Below are 20,019 nucleotides of genomic sequence, written 5' to 3' on the forward strand. Positions count from 1 at the left end.
ATGTCAGCCTTTAGGCAGGATATGGGAGGAGACAGGCACCAATATAAAGGCCCTGCTTCAGATTACAGCCTTAGACCTCTCTGCTGAACTGCACGATTACACACAGCTTGATCTCCTACTGCACGTCTACAAGGTGAGATATATCTACACTGTCTTTACTTCTGCTTTCTAAACTTAAACAATGCTAGTTCCGATATTTTCATGATTGAAAACCTGTTGATAATGTTAGTGCTATTAAAGTGTCTTAGACATATTCATTTCACACTGCTCATTTATTCAGACTCCCACCACTTCCTGTAATTTGTCCTCACTGGTGTCAACAACAGGTAACCTGGCAGCAGCAGCAGCCCTTCTGGGACTCCTTTGTCCCCTGGCTCTGTAAATGTTTAATGTCGATAAGCGCAACAGGTAAGCACTTGCTTATGTGTGTTTTACAGGAACCATGGCAAAGCGTGTTGCAGTTATTCTCTCAGGCTGCGGAGTCTATGATGGCACAGAGGTCCACGAGGCCTCCGCTGTCCTCATCCATCTGAGTCGAGCTGGAGCTAAAGTAAGGGCAAGGTTCATGTGAAACTTCTAAAACCGGTCATATTTAGAAAAACTGCGGTTGCTGTTTTTCTATTAAGTGGATCATAGACATGGACCTCCAGGATGTATTATAACAACTCTAAAGAGATCCCATAGTCCTCAGAGGCTTAGTTTTAACATTTTTCATTTCAGGTGCAGATGTTTGCTCCGAACACAGATCAGATGCATGTTGTCAACCACTGTGATGGTAAACCCACAGAGGAGAAAAGAAACGTCCTGCAGGAAAGTGCTCGCATCGCCCGAGGTGACGTGACTGATCTGGCCAAGTTGGAAGTTTCAGCCTTCGATGCCATCATCATCCCAGGTTAGGATGCAACAAATAAATGTTGCAGAGTACAATATCTCATATTTCTTTCTATTTTACTAATTTACATTTTTATTTTAAAACGTCCTGTTGTCTTTCAGGGGGCTTTGGTGTGGCGAAAAACCTGAGTGACTGGGCAGTGAAAAACAAGGACTGCACCGTGCTGCCATATCTGGAGAAGGTCCTCAAGGCTTTCCACAAGGCCGGAAAGCCGATGGGCATGTGCTGCATCTCCCCCGTCCTCGCTGCTAAAATCCTTCCTGGCTGTGAGCTCACTGTGGGACAGGACAAAGAGTGTGAAAAGTGTGTGACATAGTTTGGCTTCATCGGATGTCTTTGAATATATAGAAAAATGATCTACAGTTCTAACTTTCCTTCTCTGTTTGTCTCCAGGTGGCCATACGCTCAAACCGCAGGCGCTATGAAGGGCATGGGCTGCAAACACGTCAACACAGATGTGGAGAAAGCTCACGTTGATGTTAAAAACAAGCTGGTCACCACCTCTGCATTCATGTGCAATGCTCCCATTCATAATGTTTTTGATGGAATAGGGGTCATGGTTAAAGAGACCCTGAAACTGGCCTAGGAGGTCACTGATTACAAACTTAATGTTTTTGTGTTCTTTAAAACCATTTGTGAGTTTCTATACTAACATGGTTTTCAATATAAAGTTATAGCAGTGATGTCTGTGTTTTGTTGTTTGGACAGTTTCAATAAAATACACTCTACGAATTACAATTTTGAGTTTTTTCTTCTTTTAAGTAAAGCAATGAACATCTGGTAAACTCCACAATAGTTTCATATAGCTAAATATACTGTGAATTGTGGTTGTACTTCACATGGTTTATTACACAGTCAGATGTTTTTTTTTACCCAACATTAGGGCAGAGATACACATTTTTAACTATACAGTATGTTAGCCATCAGAATCAGCAATGAGCTGCATGAAAGGGGCAATAAGCATTTTTCACACAAATGTCCTTATTTAGTTAATTTACACATGTCATTTTGGCACTGGTAAACCTTTGTTGTATGATGTAGAACCAGAAAAAGCAACCATTATAAATGACTGTACTATGTAACATATTCTGAAAGACAGCATGTAAACATTGTGTCCACTCTCGTGCTTTGTAAAGAAAGCCTTGAGGTGGAACAGTTCTTCGAGTTAGAGAAAACACACTCAATGAGTCCAGTCCGGATTTAGGACAATCTCTAGGGAATCGAATTCACCTGAATAAAATGTATTGCATCACTGGAGGTACCTGCTTTTAAAGGTAGACATTTTACAGATTTCCCTCTAAACCAAGCTGAAAATATATAAAGGAAGTGTTGGATTTTGAGTTTTTAAAAAGAAAAAACTAATACCTCCATTTTGGATAATATTTCAATACTCCATTGATGAACCTTAAATAATGATGTCCTTCATATTTTTCATTGCGTTGAATTGAGATATGATGACTGACCAGTGAAAGTGTTTTCTAATGTTTATTTTAAATGCATAACATTGCAAATCACACAGATTCTGAACATGAAACCAATCATGGCAAACTATGACATTCCAGACATAAATAAATACTATGAAATTAAAATTAAACTACCATAACGTTCTGTGCCTTCATCTGAAAAACTATATTATTAATCGACATAGGAGACTTTTGGTTTAGGTTTAATATTTCAGTAAAGTGACTGTAGCACGTAGCATGAATCTAGGAAGGATTCATGTGGTGAAATGATTGAAGCGATCCGTTCCGCAGGCCAACATTGTTGCAGCAAATTTCCTGGGACGATCAGGATCCTAACAGCAACATACAAAAACAAGATCAACACACAGTACAAGTCTGTGAAATTATAATGAAATATAGCAATAAATGTTGGTCTCACATGGGTGGGATACGCACAGGTGGGAACATAACGGATCACAAACCCACAGCGCCTCCTCTGGGATGTGTTGGCATCACTGGCATGGACCAGGAGTCCATCATGAATCTGTCAAAACAAATCCTAATTAATCGTCCTTCTTTAACTCAAACCTATTAGTAGCACTGAACAAGAAGTACACTCACAGACATCTGCCCAGCTAACAGAGGGCAGAACACAGCCTCATCAGTCTGCAACAGCTCCTCTGGGATCTCCTGGTTGACTGACAGCATGTTTCCAGGACGGATGGCCTGGCGATGGGTTAACATGCCGGCACAGTGACTACCTGCAGGGCACCGAGAAAAAAGTTATACCCTATTTATAGTTTTAAAGGGGATTCAATAAAAGCGTTATGATGCTTTTGGTGAGCTGAGGTCCAATCGGCACAATAGCTAAAGGCGCAAACTTTCAGGAGGAGCAGAAATAAGTAGCTGAGGTACCTGGGATGACCTGGAGGGCGCCGTTCTCCTGCAGTGAGTCATCTAAAGCCAGCCACACAGAGAGAACAGGGCCACCAGCGATACCCCAATACCTGTAAACAAAACATTTACAATGAGACGAAACAAAGCAGAACAAAACCTCTCAGTGTTTTGTTTTTTTCAGATTGGGAATCCACCTCATGTCCTGATGCCAGGCCACATATGGATGTTCATAGTTTCCGCCTTCATTCTTCTGAATGTCAGGTTTGAGTGTTGGGTATTTACAGATGAAGCGGGAGTCCAGCAGGATGACGTCAGGGCCCAGGATGGCTTTGACCACTTGCAGGATTTGAGGGTGTTGGGTCAGGTCCCACACCCAGGGATACTGAATGTGAACATTGTGCAGGCTGTACTGAGTGTACTCTTCACCTGGAAACACAGAATATACTCAATCACTGATAAAAGGTTCAAAGCCAGCAATAAACTATATTCTGATTCAGATAAATCTACAGACAAATCACACCCACAGTCTATCTTGACTTACGTACACAAAACTGCTGTTTGTTAGTTATAGATTCAACTTATTTCTGTATTACTTTTCATGCCTTTTCTTCCCTACCCTCCTTCACCTTCCAGTGCTACTTACCAAGTTCCTTCTCCAGCTCAGAAAAGGTGCGCTTGGCCTCCCTCAGCTGAGTCTCATTCAGCACTGGCAGCGCAGCGAGGAAGCCCTGCTGGTTGTAGACCTCCTGTAGTTTATTGGTGGATGAAGTCATCTCTATTGGGCTTTTTTCCTGCTGATGCTTCCTGCTTCTAATATTTAAGGGATGTTTGTGGTGGAGTAGCTGAAGATGGAAAAGTGTAAATACTGTTAGTACTCTGTCAAACATTGTGTTTACCATCTAGTTTGAATTTGAGCTAATGTAGACATGAATAGAACGAGGACCATGCGCAGCAAAGGAAAAACATTTAACTATATTTAATTTGGTCACACTGAGCACCACCTTGTTCTTCCCGCCCTGTAACCAAAATAACCTTGCTGACTGCAGTCGAAAGGCGGTGTCAAATTCACTTATATATCTACAAAGGTATTATACCTCTTAAAACAAACTCTTGCTCAAAGTGTTGTATTGATACGTACATGTCTGCTGTTCAGTCTCCTCTCTCTGACTATGAGTGATGCCAGGTTCTTCTGTGCCATTAAATACTGCACAGTGCTCCTTGTAAAAACTCCTTTTCTTCATATCAACACCGCTCAATCTATAAAATACACCTGGGATTTGACATCTAAAGGAAAATTAATCAAAGGGGAACTCCATGTACCCAGGTATATAACATCCTCTTTAACCAGTAACTACAGGGCTTGTGACGTCCTTTAACTGTCACTATCAGGATACAATTCTCAGTAATTTGTAAAATCAAAGGCTTTTTTTTGAGCTGTATTTTTTACTTTGAGGTTGTTCCAGACTTTAATGTCTTCATCTTTTTTTCACAGTCACTCATTCCATTTCCAGTCATCACCCTCTTATTTTCAACTTTTCTCTTCCTTGTCAGAAGTCAGGGAATGGTTACAGATCACATTACAAAGGCACATTGTGTGTATTATTTAGTGAGTGTGGGAAGGAAACATGTTTTCTGTTCACATTAATGAACAACATTTCAGCCAGATTTCTTTTTTTATTTGTGATAATTATTATTCTTTTAACTGTTCTGGATAAACTTCATTCTGAATATAGTTTTATTTGAGTCCTTTCCCTTATTTCACGTTTTCATTCTCCATTTATATGTATTGATTCATATCAGTAGACTTAGGTTTATCTCATAAAACTGATGTTGGCCACAAAAAATGGATGGAAAGGGGAATTTAACATTTCATTTGGTCAAAAAGTGAGGCCCTCCACTGCATTTTTTTTTTTTTCTTTGTACCCTATCCCTGAACAACTGCAACAACCAACGTCTGAAAATTATATAGTTATGGAAAGCCCAACAAATTAAAGAAAATACAGCCACTCTCTAAATAAAGTGAGGGGTAAAACTGCTGCCGAATGAGTGAGATTGGTCCAGGCCTTAACACTATTGAAGAGTTGGGGGAAAAAATGACTCCTGCTCCCTGTGTGTGGTCAAGGAACAGCAGCATCCGCATCATTACTTCGCTCACAGTGAGTCGAAAGTGCTCACTTGTCCTTTCTGGTTTTTCCCTTAGCAGCTGACTTATGATTTCATTGACATTTTAAAGTGTGTGAACATGTTTGTGTTTGAGCATTTTATCAATAATTACATCAATGTCTAAATAACCTCTGAATAGATTGCTTATTATAGACCTTTCCCGCAAAATTAACTTTGTTTGGTGCCGTGATATGGAACACATGTTGAGGAATGTTTTACAGTCTCTTAGAGGAAAATCCCAAGGCTGCCGAGTGAATAATATACAGAGGAAAAACCCCAGTGTTCACATATGTGTCAATATTTTCAGTTCAGTTGAGGACCGGTGACCATGCAGCAGTGAACCGCCCTGCTTCTTCCAAAGTCAGAGCAAACATTAACTCAGCAGCTCACTGCTGAGGCTCTCAGCAGCTGTTTGGGGGGCGAGCCAACACTGAGCAGCTTACTTGTCTGACATTCCAGTGTCATTGATTTTTATTGTGTCTTTGTGGCTGCATTCATGAGCAGATATTTTAGGGGAAGTAATGTACGGACTCCAAACTGATGCAAAATATATAAAAACAACTTTTTAGAAGTAAGCTATTATTACACTGAGACGTGAGATTTTTTAATGGCTTTAAAATGTGTCAAATTCTCAGTAAACAAAAAGAAATATTAGGGAAACAGCTAGGGTATATTGAGACATACCAAAAAATAGTTTTATTCGATATATTTAATCAAATATACATCTTTTCTCAGTCAGTAATATACAGAAAGTCCCTGCAGAAAATAAACTTTAATTGAACTATAACCTTCTTTATTATGAGGGGTAGCAGGCAGAACCCTTAAACAACAGAAATGCATTTAACCAATGATATGCTCATATTTTCCATAAACAATAACATGATTTGTCTTCATTAATCAGATTAAAGTGCTGTCAGTGAGGAAGGTGAAGGGTAAGTGAAGATTGAGTGCTAACATTTAGCAGGGTTGAAACTCATAAATACAGAACTTAATTTACTGTGTTTATGATGATGTTTTCCCCCCTCCCACCCTCAGGCTGACTCATTGTCCCTGTTTGGGTGTTTGGGGCAAAGTGGGTGGTGCTGGTTTCTCTTCTCTCCACTCTGTGTCCTCGTGTCTCCTCCTGGTGGCTGCTGCTCATTATTGCAGCGGTGGACTAGCACGGGGTCCTTGTTCGGAGGCGTTTTCTTCAGCAGCAGTCGCTGCAGCATCTGTTTGTCAGAGCGCTCCCTTCGGAAGTCATCCTCATAGACCTTGAGCTGGAGCAATGTCAAAACCACACACAGCGAAGTCAGGAAAAATATGCCAGTGAGAAACCTTTCTTTTAGAGAATCAGCTTAAAGTGGATCACAATGTATAGCTTATCTTCAACCCTTAGAGGGGATGTGGAGCTGTAAAAATACCTCAAGTAGTCCATTTTTAAATTAAAATGTGACTTAATTATATATCGTATGGTTAAAAGAGTATGTTAAACTGTTGTTGCACTACCCATACATTCCCTATGTACCCATTTTTACCTTTTACTGTCAAGAATGACCCAATCCAACATTCGATGCAATAGACAAAACACCAAACATCTTTTTTTCTTTGGACCAAGATTATGCAACAAATTATTTTGTGTACTTTAATAATTTAAAGTGTGGATCCAGATGTGTGAGTGTGTGCTTTTGACAGAGTGTGCATTTGTGTATGTATATCAGCAGACAATCGAAACAGTACCTGCTCCTGCAGCAGTGCCACCTGTTGGCGCGTCTCCTCCCTCTTCCTCCTCAGCCTGCGGTTCTCCTGCAGTGTGTGCTTGTGGTCATTATGCTCCGTCTGATACTCTGCTTCATAAATCTGGGTCTGTTGACACAAAAAATCAATAGGGCAGTGAGCCAATATTAAAGTTTGTGATGTGCAGATGCTTCACATTACTCTGTGAGAAACAGCACAGAGCTACCACTTGGTGGAGCACTTCACCGTCTAATTCAGGTTCAAACGTTAAGCAAATCTTCCCCCGGCAACAGTGGGTTGACATCAGGTTCTTCTCATCACATCAAAAAAGGGAACACCTATTGATGCTGTGCTGAAGAGAGCATCCCACCTGACATTGCAGTGCCTCCAGCTGCTCTTTTAGAGCCTGTATTTCTTGCTTGGAGCCTCCAAGTGGGGTAGTACTTTTCTGGCTTTTTCCCTGCCGCCCGGCTTCTGGGCTGGAAGAAGGATGGAATAAGGACGATGAGGGGCTGTACCCGGAGACGTGACTGGGTGACAGGTCCGGACATCCAGGAGGATCAGTGATGGGGCGTATCACAGCACTTAAGCTGCCCTTTAGTAGAAACATAAGACAAAATTGATTTACCTATACTTAAGTTATAGAGCAGAGAACATCCAACTGATGAGGTGCTATACCTGTGGGGCAGGAGGTCCGACTCTGTCTGGGTGGTGCATCCTATTTTCCAACAATCTGATGTATTCATGCAGCTCCTGGTTCTTTTTCAGCTCCTGCATCAATGCCTGCTCATAGTATTCCTTTGCGCTCTGCAATCCCAAGCACAGCTGTAAAGCTCAATCATCTATTCGCCATGTATCCAATCTAAACTTGTATCTACATTGGAAGTGTTGCTGTGTATTTACCTGCTGGTGTTCGACTTTGAGCAGCAGTCTGCCATTGAGCTGTTTGATGGCAGTGTTCTCAAGCTCTGACGCCTCCAGTCTGTGCTGTAGACCCAGCGTGGCACTGCGGTACACCTGGTCCCAGTCCTCATTGAGCTTCATCAGCTGTAACACAGCAACATCACATAATCACCGGTGTTATGGCCTCCACTGCAGCCATGGAGAGCATGGTTCATTACAACATTACTGCAGTGTTTCTCAGTCTGTCCTCGCAACAACTCGGGCCACAGGAAGTGAATTTAGGTCAGTAAGGTGAGACACTATGCTTTTGGAAAATGAATTTCCCTTGTTACTTTTATCAAGCAACCTCTAATTAAATTCATAATCAAAGGTTGTAGGCCATTAATGGTGATACTTCACAGACTAGCAGCAGTTTTCACACAACGCCCACAGCCCTCCTCTGGTTTTCAGAGAGAACTAAATGTATTTGCCAACATCAGCAGTGCAAAATGTGAACCTGTGGAGAAGCTGCTCTGGTTTCAGGTGATGTTGTACCTCTTTGTTGACTCTGCGGAGCTCAGTGTTCTTGTTGAGCAGCTGCAGTTTCTCCTGGTCAGTGGAGGTGACAGTCATGCTCTCAGTTATCAGAGTGACCTGCTCCTCGGTGGACAGCAGCCTGCCACCCACTGGACTCACATCCCTCGTCCTGCACACATATACAGAGGAAATATGCCATAAATAAAGTCATGATGAAGAACACTAGCAGAGGACTTCCATTAATAAGCAAACACGTGTGCACACAAAAGAACGTCAGAGTACTTTTGAACACCCACTCGCATAGAGTGCACTTACAGAAAATCGAATCGGAGCTATTATGCACACCCACGCACATACATGCATGCACAGTCACATTAGCAACTTAAGACACTCAGACACACACACAGAGAGTGCTACATTTCTCTGCATCTAGGTTCCTAGCCAAGCATAATATCTGTTCACAATCAGATGCGTTTGCATATTGAAAGACTGTGGAAGCAAAATGGGTGATGAGCCCTGGGAAAAATGTTTTACTACTTAGAAAAACAGGAAACTGTTTGCAAACATGAACTAGTTTTCTTTTCACCAGCCCTAATGTGAGGTCTGGTCTGAAAGTAACAGCTGACAGGGAGGAGGAGGAGATCAGAAGCCTGGGGGGGATATCTGCTCATGGAAGAATACACATCTCTGCATGTTGCCCCCGGGGCTTCTTCACACAAACGTACTGTACAGCTGCTCTGACTTCAGAGAGCTAAGTACTACAAAGAATCACAATCTGCGATCACCTCTCATCCCCCTTAAGGCTAAAACTCCCTCGCAAACACTTATGTACAGTGTCCCGCTATGTGAAAATATTGTTACACAATTTTAGAGAGTTGGCAGTTCAAATGGAAAGATGCAGGTCTATTTATAAACAAATGAAAAATAATAAAGTACTTTGAAAGAAAATGATATTGAGGTTCTATAAAACTTTTCATTGTCAGGTTTTACTGTAAGCAGTTATACACGTCTGCCAGTAATGACAATATGAGATAAGAATAATTATTTGGCTTCTCAAGTTTACAGGCCTTGTTTCAGGAAAGATTGCACTTTCTAGTTGAAGTACAGGATTGTGTGCGGGATTATTTCTTAGCCTGGAGCTGTGATTTTTCCCTTGCTGACTTTTTGGTAACAACCCATACAATTGCAACTTGTTGTTTGGATAAATTGACATAATTTCACAAACATGTTTAAAAGTGTTGATCATTAAGCTTTGAAGGTGCGGGTGTTAATAAATTGTTACCTTTGACTTTTGGAGAGAGCTAGGCTAGCGGTTTCCCCCAGATTCTTTATGCTAAGCTAACCAGCTGGTAGCTTTAACTTAATCTTTTATACATATAGACTCAATAGTTGTGTCAATCTTGTAATATATAATTATTGGCAAGAAGGGGAATTAGAATATTTCCCAAAATGTGGAAATTTTAAAAAACATTAAAAAGCCCCTAGATAATGTTAACACTAGGTTGTTAACAAGAACATGGGGGTTTTCTAATTTCCTCAAAAGGTGACCTTTTTTTCAGAATAAAAAAAAAAAGTTTTCTACGAAATAAATAACTTTTATCAAAAGATACACATTTCTGCATAGTTTAAAAAGGATCAATACATAAAAGTAAAGTTCATCCAGAGTCCAATATTTGTACAAATCTGCACTCGGTACCATCTGGGATCATGTTAAACAAAGCAGGAGACTGAAGGGGGTTAATGGTCGCTAATGAGTGAATTATACAAAAAGAGCCAGCAATACTGCAGGTTGGAAAGTTGATAAAGGCATGAAGACCGAAATGAAACAAATGACATGGGGCCTAAATTCAGTGGCCTCTTTGAGCGTAAAATGTAAACATACCAATGCCCTACCCCCCGTCATGGTAACGCAGCACTATGTACTCAGCCATCCCATTGGGACCGCATCATGCTCCATGTCTCTCTGATGCAGAGCCTTTTCTCTTTCAGCCTCTCTGACAGCCCATACACGCTGTCTGACCCAGTTTCACAAAGTTTTCAGTCGTATGCCGTCTTGGAAGGACACCAAAATGCCACTGCTTCCAGCATCAATATGCTAATTCACTGTCATGGCATATGATAAAGTGAAAGATAATATCTTTCCTTCTTGCTAGTGGCAATCCAGACAAATACCATTCTAAATACATCTCTGGGTAACTGGTCGATGGCCACAGTCGGATCCCTTTGCAGAGAAGTGTGAAGTTTCACTATTTTAACATGGTTATCTTAAGACAGACTTTTCGCTTGTGTAGGTAGTGTTGTCACGGCATTTACCAAGTGTGCCCACATTAAGAACACTGAGTGTCAGTAGCTTGAATATAAAACAAGTGATCATAATATACAAATCTATTTCAGGCTGATGGCTTGATAACCCGTAATTCATATCATTTTATTATCTTTTATTTTACGACATGATGTATCATTGTTGTGAAATAATGAACTGAAGCCGCATTGATGACCTCATGGGAAACTCCACAGTCCTTCTTTATTTCTCTTCTCATTGAACTTCATTTAACTCTCAGAGCAACACGGAAAATGTGACGAGAAATACAAGTTATCCAAACTATGGTTCAAGGTCAGACTATCACTCTGTACGATTTTAAAAAATGCCTTTATTAGTCTCAAATATAATTTAGGAAAGCTTAAAAACACAAGGTAGACACAGGAATCCCTTTATAATATAAAAAAGATCCTTGCATTAAATACTAACATATCCATTACTGTATGAGTTAAACATGTGTTGACAGAGAGAGAGTCATTATCAAACACTATGGTAACACTTTAAGGCTATAGTTAGTCGAGTTATATGTTTGTGTTTCTGTGTCTGTCGCTGTATGTAAAAACGCTTAACAAACATACCATAATTCTTCAGTTGATTTGTGATCCTGTTGGCTCTGAGGGAGGCTGCTGTAGCTCTTTGGTGGAGTAACTTTCTGTGTCCCGGACGCTGCTGAGGAAGATAATGACGAGGTAGAAGACAACGACAACACATCTCCATCCATGATCAAAGGTTTTAAAATCTTCATAAAGTCTGGGAGAAAATTAAAGCACCCTCTTCAAATACCGAAGTTTGTCTGTTGAGGATGTGGTGGAAAGTAAATAGTGTCGTCAGAGTTGATGCGTAGCGAAAGGGGAAGTATAGCTGAGACGGCGGGCCACATGATGCAAAGTTAAGAGAATAGGAAGTGACACTAACAACTGTTTAGGCTGAATGTTAACGTGGGCCTCTCCCACTGTGTCGAAATGTTCTAATTTAGTGCACCACACAGTGTGATCCTACATTATTCAAAGTGATTACAGAGTTGTTTTGTTTTGACATGATTTGGAGAGGAAACTCCACTCAGTGTAGAAAGTGTTGTGTGTTTACGTCTGTTCCTAGGAGACTGTTGCCTGTTAGCCAAGCTGTTGTCTTAGGTTTTTAAATGAGCATGAGGTAATAGCAGGGGGGCTGAATAGATATGCATAATTGCAGAACGTGTAATTGATAATAAGCATACATTTACTCATGACAAATAATGATAGGGTCAGGCTGATTGCATTCACCAGTCTACTCATTACTGGGATTGGAGGGAAGTGGGGAGCGGCAGGTTAATTAAGAAACCACATGTTCATCCAAGGGACAATCAAGTAAATTAAAGGATTTTTTGTAATTATGTTCCTCTTAGTCAGGTTAAACTGTCTTTTATTAACACTAACTAAATTAATTTGCCAATCTCGTTTGCTACACATTCTACTTCGACAACTGAGGCCAAGATATTCAAGGCCACCAGTGGAATTTGGCTAAGACATAGTGACTGCGTTGCATATAGCAGAGGTCCGGATCAGTGGCTGAGATGCTAATATCCTGCTCGATTAATGAAAGAAGATCTCTCATTGTTCATGTTGAGGGAACACACTCCTGCACCTGTATCAGCATCACTATAGTGTGCCCTTTCACAGGTAACCAAACAATATCCTGTGCTATTCATGTACAACACAATTAAATAAGCTGGTTGCTTGGAGAAAGATGAGAAAATACACTTATCAAGATACATTGTAGGTTATAAAATGTTTTATTTATTTATAATTATGCTACTGGAAGGAGTCCTGTTACACTTTTTGAGTTTGATCTAATGTTGTTTTATATGCCATGTCGGACAATGCTCCAACAGTGCTAGCGGTGCTGAAAAGTGCTACTAGAAGAATTACTCAGATCTTGTACTTGAGTAAAAGTACAAGTACCAGAGTGTAGGGTTACTCTGTTACAAGTACAAGTCCGGCATTCAAAATGTTACTCAAGTAAAAGTAGAAAAGTATTAGCATCAAAATAAACTTAATGTACCAAAAGTTTTCATTATGCAGATTGGACAAAAAAGTATTCAATTTACCTCTGAATTGTAGCGGGGTGGAAGTACAAAATAGCATAAAATGAAAATACTAAAGTAAAGTGCAAGTACCTCAAAATTGTACTTAAGTACAGTACTTGAGTAAATTTACTTAGTTACTTTACACCACTGTACTTATACACAACGGTGGTTTGAGCTATATGCTAAAGTCATCCTGCCAACATGGTCTGAGTAACAATGTGAACTATGTGAATCTCCGTTAGCATGTTTAATGTATGTTCACCATCTTAGTTTTCCTTGTTAGCACACACTTTGTAAAAGTAAAAGTGGGCCTGATGTGAATGTGAATTGGCTTGGCAGACAAAACGAGTAACTTATTGTAGGCAGCCTATCTACTGTGATATCCAGAAGGCAGCGTTGCTTTCATTTTCCCATCTGATGCACCACCACGAGATAAAGCGGGAGAGGCAACGACATATGTCAGAGCTGCCCAGTAGCTCAGACTCGCTCCAGCGACTCCATTCACATGCCTATGCGATCTATCAAGAACAGCAGTCAGAGTATTGCTTTGCCAAGCAGAGGCTTTTCTGGGACGCCCAAAGAGGCAGCAGCAATGCAGTGCCTTTATTGACCCAGGCCTCTGTCAAAGCAAAGGACAAATGGGCTGCTGCTTCACTAAAGGATTGATTTCTAGTCTAACAGGAGATCGTGGAGAGGAATAGAGAGTGTCCCATGGAGTGAGGACAACTGGGAGGTGGATAGTTCTCCTGGGTTTCTGCTGAATTATTCATCAGTAACTAAAAGGAAACATTCTGTGTTTTTTTAACTGGATTGGGTTCTTTAGCACTCTGAAGAGACATGTTTTAGAATAACAGGGGCTTCACATGTTTGGTCTCCAGCTGCAGTAATTTGACTGAGGGTCAACGATTGGTTCAGAGACTGATTGCGTGCCTGGACATATCAACTAAGATCCATCCCAAAATAAATAACCACTGTCAACGTGTGTATGTCTAAGTTGCATGACTGTGGATGAGTGTGAGAGTGGAAGAGTGGGCTCTGGAGAATTTCTGTCAAAACGTAACAATGCATTAAGCTTTTTCTCTAGAGGTTAACCAGAAAGGCATGCGACTCATAGGGCAGCATGCAATACATGCAAGCTTCCGTTCACATAAAGGCTCGGGAGAGAGAGAGAGAGAGAGAGAGAGAGAGAGAGAGAGAGAGAGAGAGAGAGAGAGAGAGAGAGCGTGAGATGAGACATAAAACTTTCGTGTCCTTCAAAGAAGATGAATGTGTGAGCATGCAGACCACATGCAACTGAAGGCCATTTCAAATGCACAAGCTGACAATAATATAAAAGGCTCTTTAATTAAATGTTTGATGGAACACTTGGCCTTCCCTAGCTGCTAATATTAGCATGAAAAGAAAAGACCAGATATGGAAAAGAGCTGTTGTTTAAAAGCACGAAGCAAATTTGTGCTGTTTCATGCTTTAAAATTCTCCGGCGAAAGGTCAGAGTATCTAAGCTGCTTGCAGCATTTCATGAGAAATATTCTGTGTTGGGCGGCAACAGTAACCAAACAGAGAATCTATTAAGAGTAGGCATTGTCAATGCAAAATAGAACATAGTTGTTCGGATAAGGAAAACAGCACTTCTTAATTGATATTGATCACATGCAATTATGCACTGTGTAACACATCGAAAGATTTTTACCCTACAAAAACAACAATGTCCACACACACATCACACACTTCTACAGGTCTGAGGGAGGACTCAGGCATATGTAAAATAGTGATTTGTGGCTCCTGCAGAAAATCTGATAAAGCGCCTTCATTGATGTCACTGATGTCCCCAATTGGGGACACAAACTATATGTTCAAAAAAAGAACAATCTGGAGGGGGTTATATGAGAAGAAAGTGCATGAGGCTACGTTAGCTACTAGCATAATAAACCTTAACCTCTGACTGAACTGCTGTTGGTTGCACTGCGGCAATGAGTAATAAAAAAGATAATATCTCTGATGCTGGTGCATTTATTTTGATCACTGTCTGACTGTGTTATAGGAGTGCAGAACTAAATTGGTGCAGTATAATTGTAAAATATCAAGTTGGTGATATTTAATATTTGTCTTACTGCCAATGAAAGAACAAAACCAGCAACAAATTGATGCTACAAACACTTACATATAAAGTATATTGTTTATTGTATTCCTATGTACCAGAGAGCTCCACTGTGAGCTTCCATACACCGTCTTAATGCTCTGTATAAAGGTGCAACCTAAAATAGATCCCAACAAATAAAGTCTTGTTAAATCAACTAGTGACCGGTTTTTTGAAAATAACTTAATGTCATGATAAGAGGACAAATTAATTGTTGCTTTTGGTCTTTTCACACAATAACATTACAATTTTAAAGTTTCATCTTTTCCTTTGACTCTTAAATAGAGGGATTCCTAATTCTACATTAAGAGTCTTTTTCTTCTGATTGCATCTGTAAAGCCCTGTGTTGAGGAGGAGGGCAGAACGAGTTCAGCAAAGTTTTAATGTGACACTTGCTATTAATTTGGCCAGTTAATCACAAATTCTCCCTATTCTCCATTAACTAAGCTTTTAATGCTCACATTAAGAATTAATGTCACCCTACTTTGCACTTCCAACATTGGTGAACTCATTAGGGAAAATGTCTGAACATGGCTCTTCTCTGCCCGGCCATGACACAATTCATTGAAATCCTTCACTGTCTGGATTATATTGTTGTGAAATAAACGTATCTGCTCCACCTAAATCAGCAGCCCAGCCAGGTCTATCATTATCTCCTTGTGTAATCTTGCTCCTCTTACTCCTGCTTTCCCTCTGTCTGTCCTTTCCTTGCCTCCTCTTGTCTTTCATTATGAACGTCCTTTCTTTTATCCTTTATGACTTCAGCAGGACAAAGGGACAGTTGCCAAACACTTTTCATATCTGGCCTAGACTTTAGCCAGATAGTTATGACTCGTATATATCAGCTGCAGAAATGATAACAGGTGACAAAAAGATGGAGCAGCACTGGGTTCTTCTGCAACTTAAACTGTGAATTACAATCACAGAGCCATGAGAGAACTAAAGTGAAATGCTGCCTGGATGTTTTTTATTTTACTACAAATGGAGCTCGAGTAGCTCTGCCTATCGCACAGGGGGAAAGGAAGTGGGCCCCCACTCACATATTCATCAACATACAGCACGTATATGTCAATTATGTATGTGTGTGTAGAATAAATATTGTACAGGTAAAAAATGTGTTAGTGCTGCAGGAGCTTTCAATATCACAGCAGGCTGAATCCGAAAGATTTTATTTTCTACATCTCCCTGCACCCTTATCTGTGGGCCAGCCTAGAGCTGGTGAGTCGTATCGAGGGAGAGTATGGAACATACAAAGCTTCAGAGTACCTGGAAAGATGTCAGAGCAAAGAATCAAACCAAAATAGACTTTTGGCAACCAAGAATTGTAGCACCACTGGGCAGATTTTACCCCCTTCACTCGTCACCGTCTACAACATTATACTGGAATGGCTGCAAAAAATGAGACTTATCATATTTATAACAAATTCACAAAATCTGACATTCCCGCACAATGTTATGAATCTATAGGACTCCACGCAAGTTTTTAACTCTGGGCTCAGAGAACCTAACACCATGTGATATAATCAGACACGAGACATTCAATCGGTGTCAGTCATGTGCTGATCACCAGACCACGCTGTGACCTTATGAACAACCGAGCCAAATATTGATCCTCACCTGCACATTTCAGACTGGCCATGACAATAAGTACTCTCATAAGTCCATCAGGCTTCTGCGGAGCTAATCTGTGCAGCAGTGGTTTGAAGTTGCTATATACTGTATGTGTGTGTGTGTGTGTGTGTGTGTATGTGTGTGTGTGTGTGTGTGTGTGTGTGTGTGTGTGTGTGTGTGTGTGTGTGTGTGTGTGTGTGTGTGTGTGTGTGTGTGTGTGTGTGTGTGTGTGTGTGTGTGTGTGTGTGTGTGTGTGTGGCTTGTCATATTTTCTGGCCAACACCTTATTGCATTACAATGTGCTCAGCCATATGAATGAACACATAAGACTGCACATATTTGCTGAGACAACAGAAATTCCCATTACAATCATATCAGAACAGCGTGCGGCCATTATGGGGCAGGAGTAAAATAAATAGGAATTCCTTGGCCTGTGAAAAATGTGTTTGTATGTCACATATTGAAATGCAATGTGTGTGTGTGTGTGTGTGTTGGCTGAAGGAGTTTGTTGGTATGTGAGCTGTAGGGGCAGGGGAGCTCTGAGCCTGCAGGCTTTGGATCAGCCTGACAGAATCAATGAGATCAATTAATACAGGGCCTGACCGAAAGCAAACACTATATGAAATCCATCTGTAATCCACTATGTGTTTCTTCAGCTTGTGTACGGGCGCATGTCAAGAATTCCAAGATTAGCATACAATATGCAGTGAAAGACAAAGTAATTTCCCCTTACTGGCAGGAAAGCAGTCTGAGCGGAGCAAACAAAGAACTGAATGAAGTAAGGTTGATAATTTAAAACCGTTAAACAGAGTTCTTTGCTCGTATCGTTTTACCTCGTACATAACAGAAGACATACATCCTTTGTGTTCAATTAAAATCTAGTTGGCAGAGTAAACAACAAACAAGAAAACAACGACTCTCCCTTCAACAACCATGATGAACGATCCAGAGGGCAATGAGCGAATCCACCCGTTTCATTGGATTAGTATGAAAGGGGTTCTCCGTCCATTTAATATGGTAATAACATCACATGTTTGTCAATTAGTCCAAAGACACAAACACAAACGAGAGTACTAAAAGAGTACAAATATTCCCAGTGTCGCAGCTGCAGCTGTTAATAAACTAAAGGTAAGGTGCAATGACAGAAATATGGATTTTTACATGACAGTAGAGATTAACAACAGTCCTGTCGCAGGGTTCCTGGATAGCTGTTGATTTATAGGTCAGTACTATATATCACTGAGTGATAGTACCAGACGGATGGATTGTACATGATCATGCTATATCAATATACCTTTAAGATTGCCATTTCTTGTTACTATAAAGGACATTGTGTTTCATGTATGGTGATAGAGCGATGATATCAGGTTTGCAGTAAAATGTATTTGCTAGAGGGGTGAAACTGAAAGGGGGAAACTTACTGTGCCTTTTCTTACCTTAATAATGTTATTTATTAAGGTATTATTCACCAGCAGCCAAAGTTAATTTGTCAGACTGTTTGTGGTCTCCATGTGTAGTGGCCCCTCCTAAAGGAGCATGTTAGCTCTGGTAGAGCTATGGCGGCTATCTCATGCCATAACCTGGTAATGTTCCCCAAAGGCTCCGACAACACTGAATCCAACACTTCCTTTATTGCAACTGAACAGCAACTTTTGGAGGAGCACTCTTTTTGGGGAATTACCTCATCTTTCAAAGTTTGTAACCTGCAGTGCCCAAAACCAATCCGCAATAACCCTGACAAAATGATTTGAGGTTATTTTTCCCCGACATGACAAAGCTCTTACAGAAGACACAATACAACTGTCTTGACGTCCCGAGCAGTGTGCCCTGGAACAATCAAATTAACTTTGTCTTTGTAAAGGGCCCCTGCGGAGTTCCACTTTAAATGAAACCTTAACGTATGCCTGCATTTAACCTGTCAACAGAGGAACAGGTGTGATGACACAACACCTTCCAGACAGTCATTTATGCAAGAAAAACATGAAAACAGCCATTTAGAATATAGTTAATGTCTGTCTAATTGCATGGGCAGTTTCGTGGAGAATCAGATAATGACTCTGTGAGACAAATACCTGTTTTGGACCTGTTATAGGATACGAAGGCATCATCCATACAGGTTCCAGACAGTAAGTTCCTGCCACTGCCTGCTTCTCATTTACTGAAAGCCAATACGACTATTTATGTCAGGCGCTGGGAAATGATAAATGATGCTGCGCTGCCTAATAAATATGAAATCCCTGGATCATTAGCTGGATTAGATTGGAGGGGAAAAGTGCATAATCAGCCCATGTATGCACTGAAGTCAGGAAGCCATCGATATCATTGCATCAGCTCACCCTCGGAGAGACAGACGTAGTTAGAGAGACAGATGGGGAGACAGAGAGAGACAGGGGGAATGAGAAAGAGAGGAATTATTAATTCAGTAAAGGAGAGTTAGCAGGCTGAAGCAATTACAGAATATGACTGTCTATTTAGTATTCAGATGGGACCGCTACTGCCATGGATAGTGAGCTTGTTGTTTAGTCATGGAGCTCTGAGAGGGCGGCAGGATGAGAAGAGGAGGAAAACATGGGAGATGAAGACGCCCTTTTTTGTGTTGTCAAATATTTTTGTGCTGACATCACCTTACACCCAGTGTTGCCTTTACATTTTAGGCGGCAGATAGAGCTCAGAAATGTTGAGAAAGGGTGCCTCTGCGTGCTGCAGTGGGCCATCCCTCCAGCCTGCTGACAGGTCAGTCGATGTGTTTAATCAACCAAAGACACGCTGTATGGAAACAGGCCCTGCATCAAAGAAGTGCTGATACATTGATTCACCTCACATCAAGCCATAACAGCCAATCTGCTTTGCCCGATCCAGGGCAGCCACCAGTGCACATACAGTGGTAGTGAGTGAGAGAGAGAAACCTGAAAGTGAGGACGTTCACCAAGAAAGGGAAGATGAGTGCAGCTAGGAAATCAATAAGGTGTTGCTGTGTTCTAAGATCTGAACAGCTTTACATTGATCTGGACTTCATGTTCGATATGAGGGGCATCCTAATTTCAAAGACCAATTTTGTTCTGACAGTGTCATTTTAATGAAATACACATTAATATAAAATGTGACATTAAAAAGTTTCACAGCCGGCACCGCTGACAGTAAAGAGCTCCCCTCATCTGCTAATGCCTAGATTTCAAAGATGTTTGCCACATCATAAAAATGAGGTATTATCTCCTCAAAAGTGAGGCTTTGTCTCACTTTGTCCTTGTGGGACTTTAAAAATGAGCAATAGAAGATGTCATTGTCTTTCATTGGACAGTAACTTTTCCCAAGAAGCTTTCTTTGAGCAATAAAAATACTGAAATCTCTGAAGTATGA

The 20,019-nt window shown here is 40.8% G+C and overlaps 3 protein-coding genes across 5 annotated transcripts; 1 reads left to right on the top strand and 2 right to left on the bottom strand.

The window, feature by feature from the left end:
• The first annotated feature begins 45 nt into the window (after window positions 1-45).
• si:ch211-153b23.5 (uncharacterized protein LOC321177 homolog) lies at window positions 46-1,630 on the top strand. Of its 3 annotated transcripts, XM_063877259.1 has the most exons (6): window positions 75-133; window positions 281-326; window positions 438-550; window positions 721-892; window positions 994-1,195; window positions 1,286-1,630. In XM_063877259.1, the coding sequence occupies exons 3-6, from the start codon at window positions 443-445 to the stop codon at window positions 1,476-1,478; spliced, it is 675 nt and encodes a 224-aa protein (XP_063733329.1). In that variant the 5' UTR covers window positions 75-133; window positions 281-326; window positions 438-442; the 3' UTR covers window positions 1,479-1,630. The 3 variants fall into 3 exon arrangements, with proteins under 3 accessions (XP_063733326.1, XP_063733329.1, XP_063733327.1); XM_063877256.1 differs by lacking the exon at window positions 281-326 and having other exon boundaries at window positions 46-133; XM_063877257.1 differs by lacking the exon at window positions 281-326 and having other exon boundaries at window positions 80-133; window positions 327-550.
• Window positions 1,631-2,381: 751 nt separating this feature from the next.
• Window positions 2,382-4,404, bottom strand: zgc:174917 (uncharacterized protein LOC565650 homolog). Its single transcript, XM_063877252.1, has 7 exons — window positions 4,370-4,404; window positions 3,875-4,073; window positions 3,426-3,657; window positions 3,250-3,341; window positions 2,956-3,095; window positions 2,774-2,878; window positions 2,382-2,687 (listed from the first exon to the last, which is right to left on the bottom strand). The coding sequence occupies exons 2-7, from the start codon at window positions 4,002-4,004 to the stop codon at window positions 2,610-2,612; spliced, it is 777 nt and encodes a 258-aa protein (XP_063733322.1). The 5' UTR covers window positions 4,005-4,073; window positions 4,370-4,404; the 3' UTR covers window positions 2,382-2,609.
• Window positions 4,405-6,063: 1,659 nt separating this feature from the next.
• Window positions 6,064-11,689, bottom strand: si:ch211-153b23.7 (uncharacterized). Its single transcript, XM_063877225.1, has 7 exons — window positions 11,428-11,689; window positions 8,548-8,698; window positions 8,014-8,157; window positions 7,789-7,917; window positions 7,481-7,705; window positions 7,114-7,239; window positions 6,064-6,653 (listed from the first exon to the last, which is right to left on the bottom strand). Exons 1-7 carry the CDS (start codon window positions 11,592-11,594, stop codon window positions 6,426-6,428), a joined length of 1,170 nt encoding a protein of 389 aa, XP_063733295.1. The 5' UTR covers window positions 11,595-11,689; the 3' UTR covers window positions 6,064-6,425.
• Between the last annotated feature and the right edge of the window lie 8,330 nt (window positions 11,690-20,019).

The sequence above is a fragment of the Eleginops maclovinus genome, chromosome 23, assembly GCF_036324505.1.
Source record: "Eleginops maclovinus isolate JMC-PN-2008 ecotype Puerto Natales chromosome 23, JC_Emac_rtc_rv5, whole genome shotgun sequence".
Taxonomy (NCBI): domain Eukaryota; kingdom Metazoa; phylum Chordata; class Actinopteri; order Perciformes; family Eleginopidae; genus Eleginops; species Eleginops maclovinus.

Excerpts from the sequence above, each read along its gene's own strand:
- si:ch211-153b23.7 (XM_063877225.1), bottom strand. The coding sequence starts at position 11,594 with ATGAAGATTTTAAAACCTTTGATCATGGATGGAGATGTGTTGTCGTTG. Across the intron at positions 8,699-11,427 it reads AAATCAACTGAAGAATTATG|GACGAGGGATGTGAGTCCAG; the intron begins GTATGTTTGTTA and ends ATATGTGTGCAG. Across the intron at positions 8,158-8,547 it reads TCCGCAGAGTCAACAAAGAG|CTGATGAAGCTCAATGAGGA; the intron begins GTACAACATCAC and ends GCTGTGTTACAG.
- zgc:174917 (XM_063877252.1), bottom strand. The coding sequence starts at position 4,004 with ATGACTTCATCCACCAATAAACTACAGGAGGTCTACAACCAGCAGGGC. Across the intron at positions 3,658-3,874 it reads TGAGCTGGAGAAGGAACTTG|GTGAAGAGTACACTCAGTAC; the intron begins GTAAGTAGCACT and ends CTGTGTTTCCAG. Across the intron at positions 2,688-2,773 it reads CCTGTGCGTATCCCACCCAT|GATCCTGATCGTCCCAGGAA; the intron begins GTGAGACCAACA and ends TGTTGCTGTTAG.
- si:ch211-153b23.5 (XM_063877256.1), top strand. The coding sequence starts at position 443 with ATGGCAAAGCGTGTTGCAGTTATTCTCTCAGGCTGCGGAGTCTATGAT. Across the intron at positions 893-993 it reads CGATGCCATCATCATCCCAG|GGGGCTTTGGTGTGGCGAAA; the intron begins GTTAGGATGCAA and ends GTTGTCTTTCAG. Across the intron at positions 1,196-1,285 it reads CAGGACAAAGAGTGTGAAAA|GTGGCCATACGCTCAAACCG; the intron begins GTGTGTGACATA and ends GTTTGTCTCCAG.